Source organism: Lingula anatina, chromosome 6 (genome assembly GCF_051362555.1).
Source record: "Lingula anatina isolate TDL-2025a chromosome 6, LinAna3.0, whole genome shotgun sequence".
NCBI classification, from domain to species: Eukaryota; Metazoa; Brachiopoda; class Lingulata; order Lingulida; family Lingulidae; genus Lingula; species Lingula anatina.
In genome coordinates, this window is record NC_141772.1 from 4827423 (window position 1) to 4848936 (window position 21514).

Consider the following 21514-nt stretch of genomic DNA (forward strand, 5'->3'; position numbering starts at 1 on the left):
TTTTACAGTTATTATTTCTGGGTTGTTGGCAGTTGCTTTTAATCTATTCCAAGCGTCAAAAATGAAAAAAGTTATGATATATATCTTCCTGTTGTCATTTTCAAGGAACTTATTAATGTGACTGTGACATTATATTTCCATTAAACTGGTTACAGAAAGTAAAAAAAAAAAAAAAAAAAAATAGGCAATTCATAACAAAAATTGGAATGATAATCATTATGAAATAGAATAGATGAACCAATGAAATAGAAAAAAAAAAAATTATAAGAAAAAGAATGAATTAATTGGAGTGAAATCAACCACTAATTGATTGGTCATTGAATTAGCTTTTTAGGGAGGGATACACCCTAGTTATACCACTCAGGAACACTTTCAATGTACTGGTTATGACTGTGTCTTTGAAGACGAGATGATTTATGGAGGAGTTGTGTGATGTTATGTGCTAGGTACTTCATATACTTATAATCTCCAAGGAATGAGATAGATTTGCTGTATATAACTGTTCTAAGGATCATATTTCCAAATCTGAGGCCCTGGAAATGTTTTCTTATTGAAGAATATTTTTATCTGTTGCTTGAGATGTGTTTTTTCATCATAAATAAATAAGTAAACCTCACTGCTTTATCCCATATTGGAAAATAAGACAGGGGAATGTTGAGGTGAACAGTCTGCTTTGTGACAGCACTGCTCGTTTGTTTAAGTGTTTTTTTCTGTATTTTGATTCTCTGCCATTATTTTACTGCCCTCATTTGTTAAATGGAATATGATCATAGTCGCCTAAAAATAAAACCTTTTTATATCATTTGTATATATAACCCTAGAGACAGGTAACCTACCTTGCTTATTATAACTGTTAGTTGTGTACCTAGCAGAAAGCAGAAATGGATACCGTTTGGAACGTGGCATTGGGTGCATAGTGATGAAATGTTGTATAATATTGGTTTTTGTAGCATTGTATGTGAATGAGAGGAGTGTAAAGATAGCAAGATACAGATGAACTGAGAGACGGGTTGACAGACAGACAGACGGACATGTGGACAGACAGACTTCTTATCTCACCCGGACATGCTAGCAGCTTGACTGCTGATCAGTTACATCTCACTGACCACCTGATGCCTTCTACAGATGGTTGGTCAGTTCACAGCTGTGGTCAGTTCACACCTAGAGCTAAGTGATGAGGCACTGATTAGTAAGTCATGTAATTTATTGACAGCTGACCACCCCTGCTCTGTGTGGACCAAGTGATGACCACCCAACTAGATGTGTATTGGCTTTTGAAAAGAAAAAAATTGAAAATTAAATGATATTTTAATTTTCTAAAAACATTTTGAAGTTATTTTGAAACCAAATGATAATAGATAGTGATCTTGGTTTGATCTCGCTTTGTTGTACTTAGATTTTTAGTGTTGACCTTAATTAATGAGTTAGGACAGCAGATAATGATAACATCTTGACCTTTTGGCTAGTGCCAGCTACTTACCATCCATGGATGCTTGACCTTACAAGTTGACCTAAATGTAGAGACTTCAAAGTACTCCCAATATCAATCATCAAAGGATTATTTGAGGTGAACCTTAAGATAAGGTTAATCACAGTGGCTCCCCTTGTTGGATAGCTTGTTGGGGTGGGGGGTTCAATACATTTCATCAATGTAGCCCAAACTTCTTATTGTTTTGAGCAAGAGATTGGTGTTCATCAACATATCAAAATTTTCAACACATTTTCATTAATATGCCAAAATATGTTATTGTTTTGACTAAAAATTTGGCATTGATAAACATTTTAGTGTGTATCAGTTGAAAACCATGGTGCCATGTAAGGCAAAGGGGGCATACAGTCAGTTGGCAGTGCATTGGGCAGTTCTCTTCTTGGGAGATCTACTGGAGCAGATGGTGGAGAAGCCTTGGAGAACATTAATCAGTGAAAAATATCTACTTTACCCTATGATGAGGTTGTGCCTGCTGGGTTTGTGTTTTGTTTTTGAGGTGAACTTGGAACGAGAGCTATCATTTACAAGATTGTTACGAATCTGTTAAAGTTCTTCATTTTGGAGTTGTCTTGGGCCTATATGATAGATATGTGTTGCTGCTCTCATCTTTGACAAGGTTCTCGAATATTAGGAAATATCTTAGGAACTGCAAGAAAAGTTTGGTATTTCTGTTCTTAATGGATATAGTTGCACTTTTGCTTTCCTTTGTTTTCATACCTCTCTACATGACTTTTGTAGAGATGGTTATCTGATTTTTTGACTGGAATAGTTGACCTTGCCCTCAGTGGGCTCAAAGGATCGTCATTTATTGGTAGATATGATCGCCTCACCACGATTGCTGGAAATTTCATGTTGATTTTATGAAAACTGCTTTATTGAGATCTGGAACCTTAGGGGAACATTTTGTTCAGCATTACCACCAACTCAAGAAGCAATGCACAGAGTTAGCTATAAGCTGTATAATATAAGGAGTTAAATTTATGACTGACAGCATTAGAATAAAAAGATGATTGAAGTGGTTGTACTATGAAACTGATTTCAAGATTATTTTCTGTGCACATTGACTCCATCAGTTGCAAGAAGGAGCGTCTTCAGTTTTAATCTTATCTGTTCTCTCCTCTGAGTGACTTGTACTGCTGTCAGTTTCTATTACTCTTAACCTGTGGATGTAATAGGAATGGTGTAAAATTTCTGACTTGGAAAACCTGCTGGATGAACCATACTTTTTTTCATTTCATGATCCACTCAGATTTCAACTCTGAATGCAGCTTTTTAAAAATGTTTTTATCGTGGATTTATAGAAAGGGGAGTTCTTGATGAAATAAGCAAAGTGATGTGAAACCATAGGACTTGGAGAAGTGATTTACAAGAATAGTTCTAAATGTTTGACTACAATGAATTATTCATAGAAAGACCAAGAAATCATCTGGATAAATCACCCACAAGAAAAAGAAACAGTTGAAGTAATTTACTTAGAATTCTGCTCAGAAAGTGGTTGAAAATAGGCCTTGTAACTGGTTCTGTGTCTGTAAGGAGTCTTTTATTGCCTCTCAAGTGATGGATGATTTTACGCCTCTTTTGAACTAGACAGGAATACCAATAGAAGTAGCACAACTTCTTGGCAGCTGAAAGGTGTTTTTGCCCTTGATTTAAGATTCTTTCTTCTATCAAAGTACCTGAGAAGAAAAAATAATGTATTTTTAACTATGTCATAAGTTAAAGTCCTTCTTGTTAATTCTGGGGAATATTGATGGACCCATTTTAAGCCATATCCTAGTATATGCTCACTTTTGTGCAAACCTCATCAAAACTGGATAGGTAATATGGTGAAAGTTACTTGAGAAAAGTTGCTTAAAATTCATGCAGTCTTGCTTGCTTGATAAACATCAATGAAATCACAGAAATGATTAATCCAATTATGTATCAAAATTTGGATATAAGCATTGCATCCCTGGAAAATGCAAATGGAGTCTCAAAGGTAAAACAGTCTTGTTGAGAGAATTCATGAACCGTGGGCCAAAGCGATTTCATGGTAATTCCCATTACTGGGTCAATTACCAGCAGCAACACTCTGGGAGTTAGGACCTTTTGAGCAACCTCGTTAACTCTTATGACCAGGTTTTTTTCTTGTTCTTTACCTCCTCCGTGAAAAAAATTAGGATTAATTATAGACCAGACAACTGATGAAAGTCATTACAGGCTGGAAAACAGTTGATGAAGAAATGCAGACTTAATGTCAAGTTACTGTTTTGAAAGCAACTCCTTCTCCAGGCGAAGATTTTTTTAACCAAGGATGTTTTTTAACAGTATGGAAGCTGGGGTATACACATTACATAGCCAAGGTGGAAGGTGTAACCATATCGTTGACTTCTAAGGAGTTGGAAGTTTATATATATTTGTGTGCTGAGAGGTGCAAAGATATGGGTGATTAACCATCCAGAGAAGGAGGTGGGCTGATTGTACTGAAACAGTTTTGGATATTTATCTTGCAGAGTTTTATAAACCGTTGCTTGCTCTCTCTCACTCTCCCTTTTAATGTTGGAGATAAGGTTAGAACAAAGTGAATTTATTGGAATAATTCAGGAGTCTGCTTTTCAGCACTTCGCTGGGGTTATAACATGTAGTTGACAGAGGAGAGTTATTTGATAATTACTGCTGTCCAGGAGTTGGAACTTTTCATCCTATCCAGTACAGTACAGTGCACGGAAGGATTCCCTAATATGTTGCAGAACTCGGCAGGGCAGCTGTCGTTGTGTGAAAGATTTCATGATTTAAAAAAATCAGTTTCGTAAAAGCAGATGAAAGTGATCAAAATGTATGTCATTTCATGGGTCAACACCAATGTCTGTTCCAAGTTAAATGGAACAATCTGTGGATAGATGTTCGAGTGGAAATTGAAAAGAAGAAATTGAAAAAAAAAATGTTGGAAAAAGTGCAGAATTGGTCATGGGGTTAAGAAGAGGCTTAACTTTTAAATGGAAACAAGCTGGGGGAAAATGTCAGAACACTTAGTACCGAGAGATTGTGATGTAACACACCATTGGGAATCCCAGCAGAGAAAAAAATACTGTTGCAGTTTATGTAGTGCAGATTTAGGGTCAGCAAAGATAATGTTACCCCTGCACCTTGTTCGCACTTATTAGTGAGCGCCTTGTTTTTTGACCCATGACCAAAGGACACCAAGAGAGCTTAGAGAGGATTTGTACTCCTTGTCTTTTAGTGTCAGGACATTTTTGGCATCTGACGTAATAGTAAGAGCACCTAGCGAGGAAGATGATGGCAGCCCCTTAGCGAACTGTGTGTGTTGGGTTGCATCCAAGCAGAAGGCTGCGAAAGGTGGTTACTTGACTTTTTATTCAAAGAAACATGATTTTGGATGTTCTTGTGCTTGTACTTGGAATTTGTTGTGTTTACTTTGAGTGTGGTCACTGCAAGTTTAAAACAATAAGGGAGAATTTACGCAGGGAGAGAGAAACTCATTAATCTGTGGATTTCGGTCTCTCTGGAGTGCAGGGTTAAAGTGGTGTGCACCTCAGATACCTTATGCGGAGAATTCGCAGAGGATTTTCAGAGGAGATATGAGGTTGTGTGGAATACCTGATTAAAACAACATTGGAAACCTTAGCACCAATACTGAGTAACCGAACTAGAAATATTTACTTTGGAAAACGTGCGTATTTCAGAGAAATATTTTTTTTAAAATCTGTGCTAATATTTCCTTTCCATTCCATCTGGATAACTGTGATGGAGAAATCACAGATACGATTTTCACTGTGTCGACTGGTAGCAATCAGCAAATGTCATGTTTCTAATTGAATTACTCCTTCTGGGGGCTCGCCTTGTCAACAGTAACGGCAAAGTGGATAAAATGACATTAGAAGCAAATCTGCACAAATTCTAGACTTCTTTTCCTCTGGGAATTTACCTTTTGAATAGACCTCACTCAGGTAACTTCTGGGAAATATCTTGAATTTGCAGAAACAGTGTAGAAATTCTGAGGATTCATCATTACGTTTGTGAAAAATGTTTTATGTCATTAATCTGAAAAAGTCATTCCTGGAAGTCAATCGTTGTCTGTGACATAATGTTCCAGAAGGGATGAATTTAGATGAGATTATTTGTGGTTATTTTGGACAATACTCGTGTACACAGAGGGTGTAAAAATGTATAAAGTCAGTGAAGATGTGGAGCTGGCCCTTCAGCAGGGGAAGATGGCCTCCATGTTGTGTTGCGGAAGCAAATGGAGCAAAGTCTCATTCATGGTAATACAACCAAGTTTTGTTCTTTTTTTGTTTTTGTCATTCTTTCTTTCTTTCTTTCTTTCTTCTTCTTCTTCTTATTATTATTTTGTGTATGTGTGTCTATGGGCGTACATGTGCATGTTTGTTGGAATAGTGCCCATTATGCCTATTATGCCCATTATGCCATATACTTTTTCCCCACATTGTACTTGGTTATCAGGAAAGTGTAAACTGGTGTAATGTTGATGATGTAAGTCTTTACTTATGGTAGCTGACAATAGTGTGTTCTGTGGGTAGTTGAAGAATTAAGGTGTTCATTTTCCAGTTTATAGTTACACGGCCTTTAACCTACACATTGAAAGTAAGGTTAAGATTGCAGTTTGTGTGTGTGTGTGTGTGTGTGTGTGTGTGTGTGTGTGTGTGTGTGTGTGTGTGAGAGAGAGAGAGAGAGAGAGAGAGAGAATGTGGGTGTGCTATCAGTTGTGTTGCTGTCTCACCTACCACATTTTCAGCAACATTGAAGGCAACTGCAACTGATGCCTGCATTGTTTGTTTCATATGTTATTTAATACTCCCACTGCGGTGCCATTCTAAATGTATGGTAATGACATAATGGCAGATAAGCATGGGGTAATGTCTATTTCATAGGGTGCTCCTCATAATGTAAAGCTGACTAAAAGCAATTGAAATGAAATGAGTCAGTGTTTTATTCTAATGAGTGCTCAACATGCTACCTTTGTGTTTGTGTACAGTCAGTCAACATGTGGATAGATCTTCAGGTAAGACACTAGACTGAGGATTGTGTTTGCTTTTGTTTTCTTTTTATTAATTTAAAAAAAAAAAGGTGAATAAGAACATATAACATACAAAATCCCTATGGATAATGATTATTATTTTCTTGTATGTGAACATCTGGGGTCATAAAAAAGGGTTTCTAACTTAAATCTCTCTCTCTCTCTCTCTCTTGTCTGGCTGAATTAATTGTTTACAAGGCTACAAGATAAAAATGACAGGTTGTCAATTGAGACACATCAGGTCTTCATTACACGCCTGTTAATCAGGCTCCATCAGCATAGGTGATGTATTTTCCCGGTATAATAGAGTAGTTGTAACACTAATAGCAGTACTAATATTCTTTCGATGCTATACCTGAAGCAAATTATGGACTCAGTTTATATCTCCCAATTTTTTTTTCAAAAATGTTAAGTATGCATGAAGGTTTTTTTTTTTAAATAGTAACTTGTTGAGTATGATAGTTTTATCATCAGAAAAACACAGGAGATAATGAATCAACATTTTAATGCTAGCACATTGTTTGTTTTTTATGGTGTAATTAGGGTCTCGGACTATATTGAACATATCCTACCTGTCAGGTACTTAGGAAAAATTAATGTACCACAGGTAAGGTACTGCAGTGAGTGATTCAGGTGCAATTAAGAGCCCTGATAAAACTTCAACTGCCTCAGTTGGAGATTAATTGACTAATCTGTTGTGGAGATTAGGGTTTTTTCTGAAGTCAGCCCTACACAGTGTATTATTTGATGTACATGGCCAATGTTGAGGAGGTGATTAGTCATATCCATCATTCTGAGATGTTAGAAAAATAATTACTCTGATCTGATTTTGCAGAATATTGATATTTTTTAAATGGGTGTTTGAATTTTGATTTTGTGTTTAAAGAAAACTTTCTACTCGGGTAGATTGAAAAATATATGTTTGTTATTTAGCAGAGAGAGACTCCTCCAAAAAAAGGTTAATTAGTCTGAGGCTTGTGACCTATTTTGTCATTTTACAAGCATTTGTTGGCTGGTTACACACTTCCTGGTCGGATTTCCGCTTAGAGTATAAAAAATGCCATGATTTTTTTTTTTCAACAGCGATGTTTTCACCAGGGGGCAGCAGCTGTTAATGGGTTCAGTTCTTTTGGCTCATGCTGTGTCTTGTATTACTTTTTAGCAAAGAAGAATTTTAAGGTTTCAAGAACTAACACATTTTTCTTTTCATGTTAGGTGCAAAAATCAGACCTTTAGTTAGTTGTAAATTAATAAATAAATAAATAGGTAGATGTGGGAAAATATGTATATAATGATAATGATTCATTGATTATATTAATAATCATAAATGATAAAATGAATAAATGAGTTGATGAATTTATTTACAAATAATTAATTTACAATTGTTTGTTTTATACAAAAGTTACTTTTTTAAACATCATAACTAAACCCAGGCTTTTTTCTTCTGTACCCTTTTTTTTTCATCTCTTGCAAGTCAATTGTGTGAGAAGGTTTCCATGTGTTCAGAGCAACACAATGAGGCCGTGTGTAATGGAGGAGTAGAAGATGACAGGGTAGTTAGCCATGTGTGTGATTCTGTGTAAATAACACAGACAACCTCCCGCTAATTGAATGAGAGGTTCCGAATAAGCCTGCAAATTTATTTGAGTGGAATGTGCATAGAGGACTAAAGGATTAAGCCTCTGCAGGAGTCAATTTGGGGAAAAAAAGAGGGAAAATGTATTGTGTGTATTGGATATAATGGAGAATGGATTTCATTTCATTTGATTTAACAAGAGGAAATACATTTGCAAAAATAAAAAATGCATTGGACAAAATATATTAATCAAACAGTTGGAATGAAAGACTGATGAAATGATTAATCTTCCTTATTTAGGCACGGAATAAGAGAAGGAAGAAAGGCTCAAAAACGCTTTCTGCCAATTTACAAAAAAATTGGTTATGTGTGCTTTTAGAGCTTTTTAAAAAAGTGAGGAATGTTATATGATCAAAGGCATACAAAAGAGGTTAGAGCTAACGAATTTTCAGAGGAAAATTGACTTGGACATGCCAAAGGTCAAGACGAAATAGCTGTGCTTTGTTTGGGATGATTCAGTTATGATTTGTGCAGTTTCCATGGTAACAGTAGAAATTGTGAAAGGTGAGAACTGCCCAAGAACAAAGGGTGGTGGTTGAAGGTCAAATTATCATGTCTGAAAGGTGGAAGTGTTTTAGAAAACTCTAGCAGTGGTTTTCAAGGCAGAATTGAGACAATTTTGAACATTGGAGAAGGTACAATTTGGATAGTTTGGTTGCTGAACATTCAAGAGCTGCTTGGAGGTTTTGCCGAACATCATGTTACACCCACAAACTTGTACTTTCTCCATTTCCTTGGATAGGATTGTACAATTACAACCATAATCATAGGAACATTCTGGAAACCCTGGACAGACTGTCCAGTTTGTAGGGATGTTTGAAAAAACTGAAGTGACTTATGACTTATAAGGGTACACGGAAATATTGCCACATCAACTGCAGACTAGAAAAGAAATGTTTGGCAAAAAAAGTCTTCTATATTTTAATGTTTAAAAACAGTTTACTTAAGATTAATCCATTGGTCATATTAATCCAAATATAACACTGGGTATTGGTGGCTACCTGACAAAATGAGTCATTATTTATTTTGATGAATTACAGTGACAAATGGACTGTCATTGAGTGGCACCTGCTGTTGCTGTCTGCTTAGGCTTAGTTCACATGCAATGTCTATTTTCTAATTTCTATTTTCTATTTGCGCTATCTTATGATCACGATCTGTGCCCTGAATATCCCGCCGCGTAATTACTGGCAGCGCGAGCCAGTTACTTATAGTAACTTATAGTAACTGGCTCGCGCTGCCAGTAATTACGCCGCGGGATATTCAGGCCACAGACCGTGATCATAAGACATACCGCAAATAGAAAATAGAATTTAGAAAATAGACATTGCATGTGAACGAAGCCTTAATGTCAGGTGTTTTGGACACAATGATTACCTGTCAAGGACTTGTATGTAACAGAAAGTCCAACTGCTCTAATATTTTTTACTGTAGTCTGTTCTCAGAGCAGCTGCTTCCTTTCGCTGATTGAAAAGGTTGGTGGCAATGTTCACCTGGAAATGTAGTGGACCATGGTCATGATCAGAGTCGAGAATGGCAGACGACAGGTGGATGTTACATGGCTGTGAATAGCAGTGACTAAAAAGTATGGACTTTTCTTTTAGGGTTTTTTTGGGGGGAAAATTCATTTTTGTTTCAAGAAATTTGAAAATTGCAATTTTTTATGGCTTTTGTGGAGGATATGTGCAGAGGAAAAATATGGATAAAACTTATTTGGAAATTGTATATCAATCTGATGCATAGCTTTGTGATTGTCAGAACTGTTCTCTTTTCTCAGGTGAAGTGTTTTGATGTGAGTAAACAAAAGAGAGAGATAAAAGTTACCCAAGTGTAATGTAATCATGATAGTTGATGTCAAACGAGAAGGCGCGTGTGACGAGTGATCTCCTTAGGTTGACACACCTGACTGCTTCTTTTCTTCACCACATCTCACATTTACTGTTCTTGACTAATAAACTGTGGCTGAGCACACAGCTTCAGTGATAGACTGGCTGGGGCAAACATTTGTACTGTGTCTTTACCAATCTACATGATCAGAGAGAGATTTTTGTGACTTGCAAAGCACATAGGAGCTACTAGTAACTGCCTCTGGTTACATATTGCCTTATGCTTCTACTCTTTGGTAAAGGAGGAAGCACCCAACTCGGTGTTTGATTACACACAGTAGTTCATGGACTCTTTACTTGGGAGAAAGAAGAAGCACCTGTCCTAGTGTTTGACTTTTCACACTGAGAAAAAGTCGGGCTCAGCAATGTTGTGATGTTTAACTTATTCTGAGGGGTCTGGAACAGAGTGATATTACAACACAAAGTTACCTGTGTCTGATTTTGTAACACACAGATACTAACTGGTTTAGGAAGCACATTCCATAGTCAAAATAGTTGGTCGAAGGCAACTCACCAGCAGTGTGATTTTCTGCCTTTCTTATTATCTGTGATGAGGAACATAATTGTGCAACTTCTCAGTTAATAGTTTATAACAGTGTTAGAGTGTGTGAATTAGATGAAGGGCTGACAATGCACAAGTAATAGTGGGAGAGTGGAGGTAGACCACTACTTACTCTACTTACTGCCATGCTGTAGTTGTGCTATCAGGAACAACAAATCAAGGAATTTATTCTTTGGACAAACAGGATAAATTTTTTTAAAAGTAACAGACTGCTCTTGCATTTCCACCCAAATATAATTTATAAATGAAGAAATGTAGAGAGGATACCATGATCTTTTTATCTGTGTTTATGTAATTTTTATAACACTTTGTGGAACTTTATGGGATTTTAGAATTTTAGAAGGGTTGCAGGCTCCTGGAAACAACAGGATAAAGCACTTATTATAAGGGTCATTTTTCAGATGGCGTATAGGATCTAGTGAGGAGTCAGTGTGCACAGTACATATCTTTCACATTGTTGATTTAACACAGGAATGGTGCACCTGTATCAAAAAGAGGAATTTTTATTATTGTTGTTCGTGTCATCAGCGGTTTAGTGCATTACACGTGGAATGGGATACCCCCACTCATTACGCCACTACTGGATAGAGACGGAGCAGTGTTAGTGACTCACGGTTCCTGTTGAGAAGGATTGTCTGTAATTTTTTCGGTTTGTGTAATGAAAATTGTAACCACAACTTGACTGGAGGTTCCAGAGAAGAAGGTGGTGTTATCCCATGTTATTGTGGAACAGACATGATTTTTTAGATTAGATCTGAAAAATTTTTTAGATTAGATCTGAATTTGGAGGTTTAGTCTCAAAAGTTCTTTGAACACAGCAGGATAGATTTTGAATGCGTACTCCAGGTAGAGATTTTGATCATATTGGATTTGGATATCTTTTGAATTTCAACAACTACCTTTGAAGAACTTTTATGATCCTTGGTGATGGCTTAAGATATGGAAGCTATAAGACAACACACATTGGATCCAGTCAAATTATTTTAAGAGGAAAAGAATCTGCCATTCTTTGATTGGAGTACTGTAAAGGGACGTCATGATGATGAAGGCAATGGTCAACTCGTGGAGACAGTCCTTATTGGATCTGGTCAGTATATATATGGTCATAGCTATGGTCAAACTATGGTCAAGTATTATACTCTTAGTCAGTTTTTATGCTCCATTTGTAAGAGAATCTAATATAACTTGAAACCATGGGCCATATCTTGAGTTTCAGTTAACCATATTTGGCAAGTTTAGATTTGAGTGAAAACTTGGTATAAGACAGGTTGATGTGTGGGCCTCTTGACAGGAGTGGGAACACTTTTTTTCTTTGACATGTGAAGAGTTGGTGTCAGTTGCTGAGCACCTGTGGCAATACGAGTGTCTTCACACACTTAATTAAAAAAAAAAAAATGACAACTTCTTTAGAGATATTCCAGACAAGTTCTGTCAGACGTTTTCATTTAGGAACTCAGTAGCTAATACATGCACAAAATCTAGTTGTAAAAATTCAGTTTCACTTTTCATATGTTTTGTGTACTTCTGGGAATTGCCAAAATAAATATGAAATATGATTTCAATGTGTCTTTTGTAATGGTGATAAAAACTTAAGGCTCTTTGGGAAGGTTTAAATGTTATGCCTCAGGGAAAAAAACATATTTGGCATTGTTAGAAATGGTTTACTTTCTTTACAAACTAAAATATTATTTGCTTGCCTGTCTATATCAACTGGGGTATTTATTAATGTAATAATAATAATAATAATAATAATAATAATAATAATAATAATAATAATAATAATAATAATAATAATTTTATGATGTATTCAGATGTGGTAATAAGTCCCACCTTCTCTAAAATATTATTTGCCTATTTTCTGAGAGGACAGATGTAGGCTACAATATGGATAAAAACAAATGCTTCTTTACAACTACATGGATTCCTCCTAAGGTAAGGTGTGTCTTCTTTCAGGGCAAGTATGTGTCAGGAATACAGTGTTCTATATTTACTGTGGAGTTATGTCATCACTGCAGGCATCTTATCTGCTGTCTATGATAACATAGGAACAAACTGATACAGGTGTATGAGTATAAAAGTGATACCTTTAAGCTCTGTTCACAAGACGATGTATATGTGGTGTCTTAAATCATGCTCCTGTTGTCTTTTTTTCCAAGAGAAAGATTTGATTGATTTCCTATGATTAGATGGTGTAATCAATGACATGCATTCTGTCTCTATAATGTTTACTAATATGGCCCATGTGAGTGCATTGAATTGAACCATTTTTGAGCCAGGCAAGAGATATGTGATTCAGGGCCAGGGAGGAACCTGAGGTATTTTTCCTGTCAAATTGAACCATTTTTAAAACCGTTCAGTTCAGTTCAGTTTATTTTATTAAAGTTTCACCCATAAAGATAAAAAATAAAAACAATAAGAGTTAAAACAGTCATTACAACAAGGCAGTTCTTTTTAGTATAAAGAACTATGAGAGACTAAACCAGGCAAGATATATGTGTGATCGGGGCCAGTGTGGCACCTGAGGCATCTTCCCTGAGGTCATGGACCTAGATCAGCATGCAGCTCTGGCAACACTGCTTCTGGGCGTAAGATGGGAATATCTACACAGCTACTCATATTATGACTTTTCAGGCTATTCTACAGGGTGCCCTACATAGGAAATAGCACTATATGGGACTATTTAATTCCACCTGAATCTTTCAAAATGTATCAACGTTTGTATCTCAGGTGATGGGAATCAAGTTGAAGGTGGGATTTTTTTATGTTTCTAATAATAAAATGTTGTTCAAAATTTTAAATTTGAAAATAGCATTGTGCTTATACGTCCAGAGACTTAAGAGACACCCTGTAGGTAGTTAAAACACAGTCCATGTTGTTGTATGTAGGAGGAGACAAGAGGTATTTTTTATCAGTCTGGTTTTTTCATCTCTTCAGGAAGCAAGTACAGGATGTAGAGTATGATCTCAAAACTTATTGTACATAAGAGATAAGGAAAAAAGACCTGATAATCTGATACCAAAATTAACTTTTACAGTCAAGAAGAAAAAGAGGGAGGCTTGAAAGCAGGATCTATAGTTCAGTGGCCTTGGCAATATTCTCATGCAGATATGATTATCTTTTTACACACCGTCTATTTACTGAGATGGGGCTTCAATACTGACGTGTTTGTTGAAGGAGATTGCGTCTTTGTGAAAAGAATGATTGTATGAACTGTATGCTCTGAATGTCTTTACTAGCTATACCTTCACCAGGATTCCATTGATTATAACTTAAGGTTGCAAACAGTGAAAGTAAATTTTGTCACTGAGAAAGTTTTTGTTGGAACTGCATTTATTGTAGAGCCATTATAAGAGAACTTGGCCATCTGAATTTGGCAGTTTGAGGCTGGACTGTTTCATTTTGTCTGGCACTGGTTCACAGTGGTCAATATCAACTGGGTGGTCCTTGGGTTTTTGACCACTGTCACTGTATTTCAGTTGAGGGTGGTCAGGAAAAAACTGGGATAGCAAAGAGCCAGTAGACACTTGTCTGGACAGACCACTACAAATTCAAAGGCCGTGACAGGAATATTTTTGTCTGTTTCTTTTTTCCCCACACAATGAGAAATTGCTTGATTGTATAATGTGCTCAATCTAATGGCAGACAGAATTTGAGAAGATTTTCCGTCAGGAATGTGTGTTCTTGGATTTGGCATTTTACAGAGAGAAACTGGAGACTTCTTACAATTTTATTTGGCAAAATGTTCCAGAAAAAAAAGGCTGACTGGTTTGTGTCTCACATTCTGAAAAAAAAAAAAAAAAAAACTGTCAATTTGTTATGAAGCTGGTCAGCAGAAGAAATGTTGAATGATTCATGTGAAGATTCCTCTTCCAGTTCACAGGAGTGACAGAATTCTGAAGAAAACTTATCAGATTATCTACTTTACTTCAAGACATCTCATTTCTGAGAAACTTCAGCTTGAGTGAAATGTTGACAAGAGTGATCAGTCTTTTCAAGCACCTTGGGAAAGATTAGCAGTCATTTTCACCTTGAGTGAACTTCCCCTCCTTTCTCAGGAGAGCTCCATATCACGTTTCTTGTCTCAATGATGGACAAGAAACATGTGGCATGAGCTTTCAAGGAAAATTGGCTATCTAGAATGACTTACCTACTGTATGAATTACCTTACTAGATTTTCTTTGTGTTTTAGTCAGTTTAGTGAAGAAGATTTTGTATTCCTGTTCAGATCATCGAGCATGAAATTGATTTTCATGGAAAATTGTCAATCGCCTCAAAGAAGCACACTTCCTGAGAAATGATGTTATCATTCTTGGATGGATTTCATTGATGTCTTCATCAACCTTTAAGGATAGAAAAGGTGTGCAAATCTAGCCAATTGATTCAATTTTTCTGAACCCCAATACCCAGATGATGCCAGTTTTCATAAGTATAATTTCTCAGTATTTTGTCTCTCCCAGGTGACTTAAAGAACTTGATAGTGACTCATTTCTGAGATAAGAAACTGCCAACTATGTTGTGAGCAAGAAGCTGATTTTTACTCACTGATACTTATTGGCAAGCTAAAAGCAATTATTCCACTCATTGCCCCCCCCCCCCCCCCCCCCACTTCCCAAGAGGAATTTTGCTCAGAGATTAACTATCAAGTGCCATTTGACTCATTGACCACTTTAAATTTAGGAGGAGGATAAATGCATTATAGTAATTATTGGAAGCCAGATATATTTAGTTCAGATTACTTTGAGCCGACAAGTATATTCTGTATGAAATTCTCAGTTGGATAACCCAGCCATATCCTGAGCATCGATCCGATACTTGACTGCTTCTGAGTGGGAATTCTCTTCATGGCTGAAATTATTTGGAAAAATCATTGCATTCTAAGTATGAGTTTTCCACTGGATAGTTAGATCCAGTGATGTTGAAATCAAGGCAGCATTGAGATACTTTTACTGGAGAGGTTTTATAGTGCCAGGAACCAGGATTGTGATATTGTGACAACCAACACATTTGTCTCAACTAACACATTTTCACCTTGTTTATCCTTGGTCAAGTCCTGCTGGGCTCTATGCTGGCCTAGGAAAGTGGAAAATCAATGAAGATATTGGTTATTCAAATTCAGGGGCACATTGAAGCTGATATGTTATTGGTAGACCTGCGTAATCCAATGTGAAATTATTGGAAAACTGTTTAGTTATTTAAACTCACTCTATTCTCTCCACTGCTGTGTGTATGTGATGGTGTTAGACCTGGGAAGATTTCATTTCTGCAGCTACAGGAACACAGCATTTTAGACTCCAGCTAGTGTTTTGAAAATGAGGTTCTTGGTATTTGGGGTAAGTGGTTCTTGATAACCTCTCATGTTTATATTGTTATAATAGCAGAGCTGTTTAGATTTTGTTGTTACTTTTGAGGTAGATACTTGGTGCATGGTGTTTGTGTAGAAATTAAAATAGAAAAATGACATTTTGCCAGTTGATCATAATTTGTTTCAAAATTATGAAATGGCTGAACATTGTGAGCTTTTTGTCTGAGATACTTACAAGATAGTCATAGTTAAGTGTAAATGTCTTAATGTTTATTTATAGTTATCAAGCAGAAATAAGATGGCAAGTATAACTGTCACAAATATGTCAAACAGCTCATTTATGAGAGTTGCATAAACAAGACCCTGAAACAAATTGTGATGTTTCCTTTTTAGAAGTGCATAATAATTAAGTCTTATGTCAGTGATCAAGCAGTATGTTTATATATATTAATTTTACATAATTTGTATGTGTCATGTTTTAAGTTAGAAATGGATTCAAATGTTGTGAAATACATACAGCTCCAACTAAATTGTTAGGTCTTGTATATATATAGTGAGTCACATTTTGATCCTAGCACCTAAAAACAAAGAATATTTTCACACTCCAATATTTTTCTTCAAAGGTGAAACAGGAAAAAAAATAGACTGAAATTGGCTTTACACTGACATGGAATAATTCGTGACTGCAAGAAATGTTGGTAGGGAAATTGTTCACACAAAACAAATCAATTTCTTTTTGTCTGTTTTCATGAAATTTGATATTTGTCTCGTGGATGTGCGAAAAGATCAATTATTGTTGTCTACTCCTGATATTTAATGTATGTTATATGCTTGCTAGTCTCGTGACATTTTTTTTTTCTTCATTCCTTTTTTCTGTAATTTTCACATTGAAAGTTGTTTGGTATCATGCAAACATTGTCATCTGCTAAAACAGTCGGGTTATGTCACGATGTCTTCCATATGTTATTCCTAATGTCAATACTTTTTGTCGAGACTTCTTAGAGATATTTGATACATGTCATATGGAATGAAAGGACAGTGAAAGTGAACACAATACCAGCTTTCTTTGCAGGTGTCTTTTGTTTTCAATCTGACCCCTGTAACAGCTGTTTTCAGTGGTGGAGAGTAAACAAGGCTACCTAGCATCTGTTCAGCTGCTTAAGTCTTTTTTGTCATCCCTTTAAAAATCAAAGGAATGTTTTTGCTCGTTTGTCTGTAAAGTGTGTTAAAAGATATTGTTTAAATGTGAAAATTTTAATGGTAATTGAAAAGAAAAAATTGTATTGATGTTGTAGGTTTATAAATATATATTGCAGTCATGGCCTTTTGTCCTAAGTGGAATATATTATTTATAAAGGCTATATGGAATTATGGTACTTCAGAAGTGGACTCTTATATTTAATTTACATATTTCATTTGGCTGCTTTTAAAAGTGTTTTCTCAAGTTGTTGTTATATGAAATCTCAGTGTAAATAATGAAGTAAAAATGAAAAAATTCGTGTTAAACTTCTATCTTTGATAATAGAGGCATTGTTAAAATGGGAAATATGCATTGCTGCTTCCCCTGGTAGGAAATGGAGCAATTCTAGAATTTAAAAAAAGATAATGAAAAAAGGAAAGAGGCACTTCCACTGCTTAACTGTACATTTCCAAGGTGTTTCATTTCAAAGCAAGGGAATCCACAGACACCTTAGAACATGCAAGAGCCCTAGAGAGACACTAATCTTATTATTTAGATCTACATTCCCGAGAAAGTTTCCTGGAGTGATATGTACACTCCTTCTCAGCAGGTGGCTGCTGTTCCCAAGAGATTCTGTGGAGAGATCTTCTGTAAATTTCCTCTCTTCTTTGATATTTTGGATATTTTGATATTGTTCACTTATACTTTTCAACCAATTTCTTTTCACATGAGCTCGGGTAAATGTAAGCTCATTGTAGGTATTGATAAATTTACAGGTGATAATTTGATTGTCTGAAGGTGGGAAGGTTATTTCTTTCAAGCTTTCTTTTTCCAAACATATCTTTATTTTTGGCTGAAAATTTTAACAGAGGTATTTAATTAGTGCTAGTGTTATTTACTGAGAAAAATAGTCCAATTTCTTACAAAGTGCTTATAGTATTGCAATGTAAAGACTGGTCAATAATGTGTCAGTTAAGTTTGTGAAGGTCATTTAGACATGGTAAACTGTATTTGTTTTTATTATCCTTAATAATAACTTAAGTACAAGTATAGCTGGTTCATATTGCCTAAGTTTTATGATGGGAGGGGGTGGGGTTAATTGGTTCATAAATAGTGAAAACAAATTCCCATATCTCCCTGAATATGTTTCCACTGTGAGTCTTATATTACATTTACTGTCTATGAAGTGCTCTCCCAGACCAGTACATGCTGGGTAGATTAAGTTGTTGGTGTGGTACGGCACCCCAGGTCCTGCAGAGTGACGTCTGTGTTCAGGAGCTGATCCCTGCAGGTGGAGACAGGTGTAAACTCTGATGTCGTCTGCTGAGTAAATCATCAAATTTAACTTAAATTATCAGATGTTTTTTCGGAACTTCAAAGGTTTTGGTAACTCCTTGAAGGATAACACATTCAAAATGTGGAACATCTGTGAAGATGGCTGGATGTGGTCTGCGGTTATGGAATCTTAGCGATCAAACTCAGATTTCATGTGTAATGATTAAATGTTATAAAGATTATCAAAACTACAGGTTGGATAAATGTTTTACTGTTTATTCAGGAGTACGAAGTGAATGGTCGGTCATTAGATGTTGTCTTTAAAGGCTTACCAAAATTCTTTTAGGCTTACCAGTCCAAAGCTTGCTGAATCTGTAAAGATTGTGAGATATGTTCTCAAGTGTTTTCCACCTTGTTGAAAAAGTTGTGGAACTATATGCATGCAACTAAGTCTGTGAATTCTGTGGAAATATTATTTGATAAGGGTGGAATATTGACTGCAGCATTTGGTCAATGGGAACAAATCAGTGGCACTTAAAGATTTTGAATGGGAGTTACCCAGTTTTGATATAATTATGTATCAAAACAAGGCTTGTGGGAAAGGAGAAGACATTCTTTTTGGATAGATTCACAGGCCTTAGTGTTTTGTAACTGTAAATCCTTTTCAAGGATAGTTTTGTAAAATACACCATTTAAACAAAGATGTCAGAGAGTGCGGCTCACCGCTTATGAACCAGGTTGAGTATTGCTTTGAAGTATGGACTTGGAGGTGGTGAACTTGGAATTGCTTGTACTGACCTGGTGATCTTGGAATTGCTTGTACTGATCATGACCAAAATGTTGTGAAGCCACATTGCAGTAGTTACTGACATAATGGAAGTATTTCCCTGCAGATATCCACAAAGCTTTGTAGTGGTTGATATATGGGTATAAGTCGAAAGTTAACACCCAATACAATGCAGTAGGCTAATTAGGCACAGTAGGCCCATTTTGCAGTTGATTAAGTCCAACTTGCTGACCTTAAATGGCAAAATAATGGTCGAAGATCAGAAGGTGAAAAGTTTGTGTTTATTTGGGTGAAATCCCTGCTGAAGATATTATACAGCAATACGGTGCTTGATTAAGTATGAGAAAGTGAAGCTAGGTTGCACTTTGTTAAATCCTCTATATTGGCCATTGAGCACCTCAACAAGTTTGGTCAAGGGATAAGAAAATGAAAGGCAATCCCTGTTGTGTTCAAGATACACCAAACCAATATTGGACATAGTAAAATGAATTGTAGCAAGTTTGTATACTTTGTAAAACCCCCATTGTGTCCAGGCACCATCTTGATTTGACTTAATTTCTACAAAGGAGGCAATGAAAACAAATTAGGTAGATACAATACATGGTTGATTGGTCTAGATAAAGATGTGATCAAGTCTCGGAGGTGAAAAAGAAAATTTGTTGGAAGTTGAGATCTTTTCTCCACAAAGTGGTTGCACTTGTGATTTCACTCCATTAATTAAGTGGCCATTTGAAGATTCGATTTAGTGGAGGGATATTTTCTGTTTGATTTTCTACATGTGTGTATTTTATGGGCACAAAATAAGTACTTACTCTTCAATCATGTTTTATAAGGGAGAAAGGCGCACAAATATAAGCCATTGAATAATATATTTATCGGGCCTGGTTCTTCTTATTAATGTACTTATTTATAAATTAAAATGTTGTACAGAAAGGATGTATTGTGACCGAAATTAATTTAAGGAAAAAAGTTCACGAGTTTACGTAAGCAATTTTGTATTCAATCCCATGATTATAGATCTTTATCACAGAAAGGTGAATAAACAAACCTTAAAACATCACACAGAAACAAAGTCACTTTTGATGATCTTTTTGCATGATGCCAACAATTACAGTCCAGTGACAAGCATCAAAAACCATATGAGGGTCTCTGCTTATATATTTAGCATCAAGTGTGAATTGATTTATCTCATGTAAAGATTTTGACACTAAGTTTGGAGGTAGTGTTATCGCATTAAATACACAAAGATCAAGACAAATATAGAATCTGTTCGTGCCATGCTTGAGGGGTCACTTGGTACAAAACGACTTTGCACAGTAAGATGGCTCGTACTGTTTGTTTTCCCTCACTCATGCTTGTACACAGTATTTACTGGTTTAAATCTCAGGAAGTCCGGTAACATGGGAGTTTAACCAGATGACAGTAATTTGCTATTGTTCTTTTGTGAATGATTATTGCTTGGAATTAATACCAATTTCCTGGAGTGAAAATGACTGGCCATTTCTTTGCACAATGCAAATCAATATCTCAGATACCTAAGATTTGTAATTGACTAAATATGCACACGTCTGTGGGTCTTTATGTGTATATTGTTTCTTGTGTATGAAGAAAAATGAGGAATTATAAGTGCTGTGACATAACTCCACTCAGATCAATTTATATGAAAATAAATTATTTAACCAGGAAGAGAAAAACCATGTAAAAACTTTTTTATGACAAAACAGAAAAAAATCTTTGTTAGGGTATAGTAGTACCAGTGAAAGAGTATTCCAGGCAATCTGCTTGCTTGCGACTTATCTCTGGTTATATAATACTAATATAATATAATACTATATAAAACTAATACTTTATTACTTCAATTTTCATTCCATTGCTCTTTCAGGTAACATTAGAGAAACACTGAAGCAAAGGTGATCAGGAAAAAACATTTCCAAGTTGTTTTATGTCCCAAAGCTTGCCAAAAAGATGAAGTATCTCATATTTCATTAAAACATAGGCTTGCTTCCTGTTATTTAATTGTGCTCTTCTTGTCATTGCAGATGGCCGAGGGGCGGAAGGCGCAGGTGGTCCTACTGGACGAGAGAAGACTGGACATGATGGTACAGGTATGTTGAAAAATTGGAGAAGAAAAAAACTTTTTTGCCCCCCCCACCCCCACCCCACCCCGCTATCCCCAGAGCCTCAAATGTTAGGCATACCATCTTCTTCATTTCCAAATCTTCATATCAGAAAGGTGTGTATCAGATAAATGGGCATGTATGTGGGAACAGCAAGAAGCTGGCAGGCATAAGATCTTGGTGATAAAGGTGAAATTGCTAAAATTCCCAGGAAAATGAATTATCTTGCCATATCAAGGTCTAGT

At 36.0% G+C, this 21514-nt stretch overlaps 1 protein-coding gene across 12 annotated transcripts in view; it reads left to right on the top strand.

Moving 5' to 3' along the window:
- The window catches only part of LOC106154771 (uncharacterized), a 112678-nt gene that overhangs the window by 35516 nt on the left and 55648 nt on the right, over positions 1-21514 (top strand). For 9 of the 12 annotated variants that reach the window (XM_087015678.1, XM_087015679.1, XM_087015677.1 and 6 more), the window contains one exon: positions 21192-21257. In XM_087015678.1, coding sequence (XP_086871804.1) covers positions 21192-21257 — 66 coding nt within the window. Of the gene's footprint in view, positions 1-5685; positions 5752-10860; positions 11696-15902; positions 15939-21191; positions 21258-21514 lie in introns of those variants that run through there. The other 3 variants (XM_087015673.1, XM_087015675.1, XM_087015676.1) reach the window with 3 other exon arrangements.